Source organism: Megalops cyprinoides, chromosome 5 (genome assembly GCF_013368585.1).
Source record: "Megalops cyprinoides isolate fMegCyp1 chromosome 5, fMegCyp1.pri, whole genome shotgun sequence".
NCBI classification, from domain to species: domain Eukaryota; kingdom Metazoa; phylum Chordata; class Actinopteri; order Elopiformes; family Megalopidae; genus Megalops; species Megalops cyprinoides.
In genome coordinates, this window is record NC_050587.1 from 38961766 (window position 1) to 38970749 (window position 8984).

The window sequence follows — 8984 nt, forward strand, 5'->3', positions numbered from 1 at the left end:
GTAAAAGTAGTATTACGCTGTTTTTTTTCCCCTAAAGTTCGAGTTGTATCTCACCCACAAGATATTTTATATGAACCTACCCAGACACGCCAATCATGCATCGTTAATGTTTTAACACCCAAATTCAGCGAAACAAAAACAACCAATATTTGCAGTATGCAGTATAAGTCTCTTTTGCTTCTTTAATTGTGTAGAGACAAGGTGTCTATTGATTAAAGCTGCTTTAATTGTACTCTCAAGAAATCAAACTACTCCAGATATCCATATTCACGTAGAACAAAATGCCAATTCATTCGTTTGTCTTTGGTCATTTTTAGGTACGGAAATATGCAACTTATCCTGAGCCACTTCTACTCAAGACATGCAGTTGGTGGTAAATACAGAAATAAAACATGTTTTTTTTCGAAGCCCCTTTCAGCTGCAACTTAGAAAGCATTAATCAGATTCAGCAACAATGTAGTACACCGTAGTGTGTCTATTAAATCTCAGCCAGCAGAGGGAGCACAAGAGCTTCACTGACATATTACCGGAGATGAGACGTTCATCACAACGCTGTCCTATTATCCTCCAAGCAGTACCTGTTTTGCAGTTTCATCAGTTTATATGTAAGTGGCTAAGTACCTTGTACACTAAATCATCTAATAAGATGTGAATTTTACAGTAATGGTGATGCAATTGGACCATGCTCACTTTGAACCAGGGGACCATTTTTTGAGTTTTGGAAGGAGTCCAGGAGGTAAAAGGACCTCTGGAATGATGAGCTGTTGGGTTTCGTGTGATGTATTCCCATTCATCTAATTTAAAAAAACACATTCAATGGAGGCTCATCCCCTCATTCAGACATATATAAATACATATACTGTATGCATAATGAAACTAAAATAACTTATTGTGGCGTAATATGATTGTTATGCTGTGGCTTGTCACACTGGCTGTGACAGCCTCTTGTCCTGATTTGACTTTGCTGTCTGTCCTTGATAGCCCCATACCTGTCCTTCATCAGGGTCTGAAGGTGAACTGTGGGAGTGAGGGGGGAGGGAGAGAGACAGGCAGAGAGGGAGAGAGAGCGCGGGGGAGGGGGGGTGTGGGGCGTGAAACTCTGCCTCTGCACTGTAGGATGACAGCCAGAGGGAACTTGCTGACCTCCTGCTCGGTTTCCATGGCTCTGCTGGACCGCTGAAGCCCAGGGATGCTTCAGAGACAGGAGGAGGAAGTGGCGAGAAGGAAGAGAGAGCCCACACAGGTGTACAGAAAACAGTACAGATCTTTATTTGTTTGTGCTGGAGTGCAGCGCTCCTGACACAAGGTTCACCAGTTCTAACAGGGCTGTGCTTGTTTGTGTGTGTGTGTGTGTGTGTGTGTGTGCAAGAGTGTGTGTGTGTGTGTGTATGTGTGTGTAGGAGGGAGATAGGTAACAGTTTGGTCAAGTTCTCCATTTACATCTCACCTGCATTTAAAAAAAAAAACATCAGATGTGTTTCCTCATCTGCATGGCAGTTGTGAAATGTGTGAGCGTGTGCGTGCACGTGTGTGGGTGTGTGCGGTTTAGGGATAGGGTGTGGCCAGGTAACCCATCATGCCGCGGTGGATCTGACTGCGTGTGGGCAGACAGGTGGGGGGTGGGCAGGTTACACCAGACAGGGGCACAGTCTCGTCTCCCGCCACTGGGGCGGCGCTCACTTCTTCACCTTGCCCTGGGCAGCCACGGCCTCCATGGCCTTGCGGACTGTCTCCTCGTCACCCAGAAACTGCATGGGCTTCACGGGCTTGAGGTTCGCGTCCAGCTCGTACACGATGGGGATGCCTGTGGGCAGATTCAGCTCCATGATGGCAGCATCTGTCATGCCTGGGGAAACAGGCAGAACGCACGTCAGTCGATCAATCAATTAATAAACAATCCAACTAACAAACCAACCGATCATCATAGGTTTATCAATCAATCAATAAGTCAACCAGCCAAACAACTAACCGTCCAAGCAAACTGCCAATCAATCAATCACCTCTACTGCCATATCAGCCAAAGTTGTTTGGCATTTTTCTTGACTCTTGCTCACATACAGATATTGAAAATATCATAAACACAATCAAGATAAACAGTATTAAAAACATTGAAAGCAAGGCCAATTGCATGTGCAGTTAAATACATTGTTAATTGCAATACCATATAATATATGAAGTAAAATAAAAACTGTGTTCGTAATAGGCTGAGTATTTCAAAATGATATTGTATGCACTGGTATGGAGCTGGTACAAAAGCTATTCAAGAAGGGTCATTCATTTTGCATTGTAAGTTCAACAAGTTCAAATGTGAGATCAGTAGGTAAGAAACAAATGCTTGCGCTTGTTCACAAATCTTCTGAAAGTAAGATTGAGACTGTGAACGCTCAACCACATGGAACAGATCTAAAGTCTGCCTTCTCATTGCTTCATGGTCTTTGATTGGTGAGAATTTGCTGTCGTGTATTTCTGCTGAGGATTTTTTTGGAGCGCCCAGCCACAGGGCGACCTTTTCTTATTGCTCTCTAAGCTTTGAGGTCAGTTCACCCTACGGTCCCCTGCACTCCCGCAGAATGCAGGACCTTTCTCTGAAAAAGGTCGCGCCTGTAACCTGAGCAGGCCCCACCCACTACCTCCCCCCCCCCCCCCCCCCCCGGGCTGCGAAGGTCTGGGGTTTATAAATAGCGCCGCGGTGATCTGGAAATGTGGCAGGGCTGTACAGTAGCGTGGCACAGTCGCCATGACCGTGCGCAGAGACGGCGCGATTCGATATGCGGAAAAGAGGATCGGTGACCGGGGAGCATGTGGGTGCATGATCCGCTTGGTTCACCTCGTATCCCTTTAATTAAAGCCGCTATTCACCCAGCGTACCTGGACTAACAACACTCACTTGTCTGAGAGTGTTCGTCAGCCTGGTCTGACACTGTTGCTCGATACACTTCTGTTCTATTGTGCTGGAAGTGGCCCTGGATAAAAGCATCTGCTAAATCCATGTAATGCAATGTAAAGGTCCCTCCTTGACCCTTGACCTTTCTCTCTCTCCTCTTCCCAGTTTCTCCTCCTCAGATGCTGCCAGCTGAACATACAGCCCCTGGGTCATGTCCACTGCTGTGCAAGTTTCTCTACAGCCAGCTCGAGTAGCCAAACACAACCTCTTACAAAACACAACCTCTGACCTTTGTGCCCACTCCCAAAATGTCCCCATATTCCAGTAACCACGAAAGACTGTTGCATAACACCCCTACCACATAATCCCAGCCCTTGACCCTATGTCCCTCTGTGATTTTTTTAATCTGACAGATGCTCTCGGGTAAAGTGACTTGCATGCGTACATGTTACGCACTAACCATTCATACATCTGTTTATTTTCCGAAAAAGCTCAAGATAAGTAGTTCTAACTCCAGTGCCCCACGTAGGATTCAAACCTGTGGCCATCTGGTTATAATTTTAGTTTTTCATTCAATATCCAAACCCCTCCCATCCCATTGCGTGTCTCACTCTGTGCTCTGTGCATTACATTGCTGCATATTTTTATCTAGCCTCCACCACTTCCTACATCCCTGCACCCACAATGATGCCCCCCACCCGCCGATCAGGGACCCCATTTCCTCAGCTCGTGGTACCCACTTTCCAAATGCTTGACGATGCCGCGGAGGCTGTTGCCGTGGGCAGCGATAATGACGTTCTTGCCGGCCTTGATCTCTGGGACGATGTGATCGTTCCAGAAAGGCAGGGCGCGTGCAATGGTGTCCTTCAGGCTCTCGCATGTGGGCAGCTCTCCGGCCTTCAGGCCCTTATAGCGCCTCGACTGGTGGGAGGACAAAATTGCACCTCAGTCACAACAGCGACACTCCCGCCAAAGATGCAGTCATGACACGCATTGTAACGACAACTAAACCTTTCCCAGCTGTAGTTACATTGAATAACAGCTTACATTTTAACCACACCACTCAAGACATAATTTTATCATGTAGCACTCTGACATTTTATTAGAACTTCTGCAGCATAGCAAGCCTATTAAAACATTCAGACTTAAAAAGAAATCAGTTTTGGCCTAAATATGCAGGGTAATTAAGAGTATTTTGTCCTGGAATGTTCATGTGAGCAGTGAAACCCCCTCTTTTGTGAAACACATTAAGATATTAAAACACCTGGAAAATGTTGTATACAATTTCATATTTCACTGGGTGTTCGTTAGGTTTTACAAATTGTCTCTGTGGACAAAGAAGAAACAAAAAAAGTGCTGTTTTGGGAAGATTCCATATTTTGGACAAATTTCTTAGCTTCTTGCTTTGAGTCTACTGTCTATGTGCAAGTCCTCCCATCCTTATGTTCAGTACTATATTCCATTAACCTTTCTTTCTCCCAAATGTTAGCCCTTCCAGTGATATAAGACACCAATTCATTTCATTCCCACGATGATTTCAGTTATCCATTCTGCCCTTGCCCACCCCAGCAGTGATTTTAGGTGCCCATTCTTTCCCCTCCCCCAGTGATTTTAGGTGCCCGTTCCATCCCCTTCCCAGTGATTTAAGGTACCTATTCTGAGCTCTCCCAAGGTGATTTAACACATCTTTTATGCCCCTCCCACTGGCATGTCCACACCCCCTCACCTCACTGATGATCTTGTGGAAGGCGTGATCCTTGTCCATGGGGGGAGGGGGGATGTCGAAGGAGCGGCGCCAGATTTTGACCTGCTCCTCGCCGTGCTTGGCGGCCGTCTCCGCCTTGTTGAGGCCCGTCAGGCCGCCGTAGTGCCGCTCGTTCAGGCGCCAGGTGCGGACGACGGGCAGCCACATCTGGTCCGTGCCCTCCATGATGGTCCACAGGGTCTTGATGGCGCGCTTCAGCACGGAGGTGTAGCAGATGTCGAACTTCATGCCGGCGTCCTTGATGGCCTGGGCGCCACGCTTGGCCTCCTCCAGCCCCTTCTCGCTGAGGTCGGCGTCGAACCAGCCGCAGAAGCGGTTCTCCTGGTTCCAGGAGCTCTCGCCATGGCGCACGATAACCAGGCGGTGGACGGCGGTCATGTTGAGGTTGCTGGGGGTTTCGTTTCAATGACAGAGGCACAGCCCTCCCTTCGCACGCGCCCTGACAGCCAGTGAGCCCCGATCGACAGGGACATGCTCTTTTTATAGCACCCAGGCGTGCCTGCCCGCCCCCAGGACCTCCCGACCAATCGCGGCGCTCTGGATACTGACGGACACGCGGAGTCTACCAATGGCATGCCGCCTCCTCTGGGCAGGCCGGTGGTTTCACGGCTTGGAAGGGCAGAGGTCATGGGCAGAGTTAAAATAGCAACATGACTTTTAAACTGAGAGCCGTGGAACAAGAGTATAAAGATCAGAGTGGACTGCTCGAGTGTCCGAGAGTGTCACAGACTGGAAAGGAAGAGAATAAGAGAGCTGGTCACTGCTGGAAAGAGAGAGGCATGGCAGGAGCTCACAACCAGACCATGAAAAAACCCCATTAATGTGAAACATACAGAAGTACACAGTGCAGTACATTCACACGAGGACAGCGAAAATGTACAGACTGCTTCAGTGAACCATTCATAAACTGCTCCCGTTGAAAGGCTGTAGGTTCAGATGAGTACTTTTCATACTTACATTACAAGGAAGCTATTTGTGTACCACGATGCTGTAAGTGTATTCCATATCCTGAGAGTTTACGTGGTCACTAGCAAATCACGCAGAGAAAAGATGACAGGCTGATAAGCATGCACACCTACTTTATTTCCCTCCATTACAGCCCCACAGTGCTTATCTTCAGTTACATAATCCTTTTGTTCACAGAAATTTAAAGAGCACTTTTGATCAAAAATAAAACGTTTCTAAATTAATGTAATGCTTCAGCTTAGTTCTCAATAACAATCTTTTAAAAGATGCTCCAGCTTCTCCAAGTTAACATTTATGTTTTATGCTGTGGGCCGAGTATAAGCAGTTTGCTAGCTGATCTGATAAAACTGCACCATGATTCGAAAGCGTGGTCAGCATGTGAGGCTTGTGCTTTTGTAGAAAATAATTAAAATTTTTTGCTTAAAGATTTGCAAGGTTTTTGCACATCTGTCAAATACTGTGTTCAAAGAAGTATGAAAAAGAAAAAAAATAAATATGCAGTTGTCAGTATTTATGCGGATAAAGTCAGCTCCACTGAGCCATATGAACTGAATCTCAACCCCACAGGGGGGGAAGCAATGCTTTTATTTATTAATATTTTTGCTACTCCATCAGATTTTTCTGCTGTATAAAAACACCTTCTGTTCTGGTAATATATTCATTATTTATTGAATACTGTACATAACTACTGATAATATTACAGCATTCTTACCAGGACTTACCCGCTGCGGCAGGCTGCGATCAGTGCAAGTTTGTGCGGGTATAATGAACTGACAGGCAGCCTGATGTGATGCCACACCTCTGCTGAAGTTTCTCTCTACAGGCGTTTGCGCTCTGAGCAGGCAGGTGTGAACCAGCGTCGGCTGACTGCATCACCTCACACAGCCAGAGACTGAGACACACAGCATTACAGGGCCACCAGCGTGGGCTGGCTGCATCACCTCACACAGCCAGAGACTGAGACACACGGCATTACAGGGCCACCAGCGTGGGCTGGCTGCATCACCTCACACAGCCAGAGACTGAGACACACGGCATTACAGGGCCACCAGCGTCGGCTGACTGCATCACCTCACAGAGACTGAGACACATGGCATTACAGGGCCACTGACAGACACAGGGGATGCTAATGTGATCTGGGGAAGCTGGCCAACCTGGCACACTGTGAGCAGGCGTTCTAGGTGAAGCCAGAACCATGAAGAGATATAACCAGAGAGAGTGGGGTGGGGGGGAGATAGGGGGAGGGAGGTCAGGAGAGACAGAAAGGGAGAGAGAAAATTTTTTCCCACAAAATTCTCCGAAAGCACCACTCAGTTCCTGGTTCTGGCAAACAGACATTGTAAAAATGTTTTAAGGAGAAGACGCTAAAATTGAGGGAGATGACAGCTTCTGTTTTCTTTTCCAAAGCAGGGCCAAGGAAGACACCAACCACAATTATCACAAATTAATTAGGTAAATGTCTATGGGGTGAGGAGTAATTATATTTTTTAATTTGTCTGTTTTACGAATATATTTGTATTCCTTTCTACATGTGTCGTTAACTGCTTGCACAACATTAAGCCAACTGCTAATTAGCTGATGCTAATAATGCAAACCTATTATAATTTAATAAGGGCAGAGAAAGGAGTGATGGAGAGGGTGCTGAGTGTGAGGGGGTGTGAGGGGGGGTGAGAGAGAGTGGTGCAGTGACAGACAGAGAGGGAATAAAGATGCAGAGAGCAGACAGGGAGAGGTGATAGTGTAAATGAGAGGACAGAGACAGAGGGGGCGGTATGAGTAAGCATGATTGTAGTGATGACTCAGGCTGCGGCACAGCCCTCCCCCCTCCTCGCTGCCCCCCCCCCCCCCCCCCCCCCCCACACTTCCGTCTGAGGTGCTGAGAACTAGTTGGCCTCCTCTCCCAAAACATAGATACACAGACTCACAGACATGTACACACACACACACACACACAGTACACATATACGCACACTCACTCACACGCACACTCACAGACTCACACAAACACACACACACACAACACGTTCAAAAAACGCACAGATTCTAACAACATAAACAATTTAAACCCTATTTTTATCTTCCAGCAAGCATAAGATATCTGGACAACTTAATCTGATTTGGTGCCCTACTGAAATAACAAGGCTAGACAAAATGGAAATAAATCGAAGCAAAAGCAATTCAGGCACAATCATCTTCTGGAATAACTGTCCACCTCCTCCCACTTAGCTGAGGAACGATTTGTTTTTGAATTTTATGAAGGAGGAGACACATTCATTGCAAAACTGTTATGAAGTTAACCAGCAATCAAACGAAGCACATTGGATTGAGAGTGGGACACTGAGGGCGTGACTCGGAGGCAATAATGATTAGCTACAGCCAGTAACAATATAAACAAAATATATCATCAGCAGGTGGGTCAAACACCAAAATTTGTGGCTTCCATTTTTTGTCAACCAAATGGTATACTTACGAAAAGATGTGACACAATATAATTTCAGTGGAACAGGCAGCCATTTTCAGAACTGACTAACTTGAATGAAAATCATGGCGTAGCTAGCCTATTCATGCATGCACACATCAGATAATATTAATGAAATTATAATAATGAAAGTGAGCAAACTCTAGTGCAGAGATTCCTGTATAAACTAATGGGAGTGTGCTGACACGGCTGCAGTACTGTTCGGCTCTCTCCGGGTGGGCGGATGCAGTAACCATCAGCCACCAGTGGGGGCACTGCTGTGTCATTGTGAGAGTCGGCTGGGGGGGTGTTTGTGGTGCAGACGTATAGGTGTCTGCTCTACATATTCTTTCTGCAGTGCGGAACACAAGGCCCCATCAAACCATTTTACTGCTTTTTTTTCCAGCAAATGCAGAAACGGCCCCACCTTAAGCATCTTGCTGAGCATTATGGGCTCAATTCCTACAGAGCAGAACAGTGTGGGTACAGAAGCCCTACAGCAGTGAAACTAATGTAAGAGCACATCACAGTGTTTCCACTACATTCCTCTGTTTATTATTGTGTATGAATCCCCATTCCTGCTGAACAACATGAATACATATGGGTTTTAAGCACAAAAGCAACCGAAGTAGAGACCAAACAACTAACTCACACAGATAGTCTCTTACTCTGATCTGTTACCCGAGGAGAGAAATGAACGGGAGTTTCTGCAGTGTTAAAGTCCTGAACCCTCCTCGGAACCCATTCCCCCATCCCCACCCTCGCAGTCGCTCCACCACTCCTCCCCGCCCCTTTCTCTCTCTGTCTCTCTCTCTCCGGCTGTTTCTCTCCCTGACTCCTCCTCTCTCGTTTCTGCCTGCCTCTCCCTCTCGATTGCAAGCTAAGCCCTCTGTGCATGCCAGGCTATCGAT

General features: G+C 46.7%; 1 protein-coding gene across 1 annotated transcript; it reads right to left on the bottom strand.

Annotated features, from left to right (window-relative positions):
* Positions 1-1591: 1591 nt before the first annotated feature.
* On the bottom strand, positions 1592-5095 carry pgam2 (phosphoglycerate mutase 2 (muscle)). Its single transcript, XM_036529167.1, has 3 exons — positions 4611-5095; positions 3625-3805; positions 1592-1846 (listed from the first exon to the last, which is right to left on the bottom strand). Exons 1-3 carry the CDS (start codon positions 5025-5027, stop codon positions 1677-1679), a joined length of 768 nt encoding a protein of 255 aa, XP_036385060.1. The 5' UTR covers positions 5028-5095; the 3' UTR covers positions 1592-1676.
* Positions 5096-8984: the final 3889 nt, after the last annotated feature.

Excerpts from the sequence above, each read along its gene's own strand:
- pgam2 (XM_036529167.1), bottom strand. The coding sequence starts at position 5,027 with ATGACCGCCGTCCACCGCCTGGTTATCGTGCGCCATGGCGAGAGCTCC. Across the intron at positions 3,806-4,610 it reads TCCACAAGATCATCAGTGAG|TCGAGGCGCTATAAGGGCCT; the intron begins GTGAGGGGGTGT and ends TCCTCCCACCAG. Across the intron at positions 1,847-3,624 it reads CATCGTCAAGCATTTGGAAA|GCATGACAGATGCTGCCATC; the intron begins GTGGGTACCACG and ends CTGTTTCCCCAG.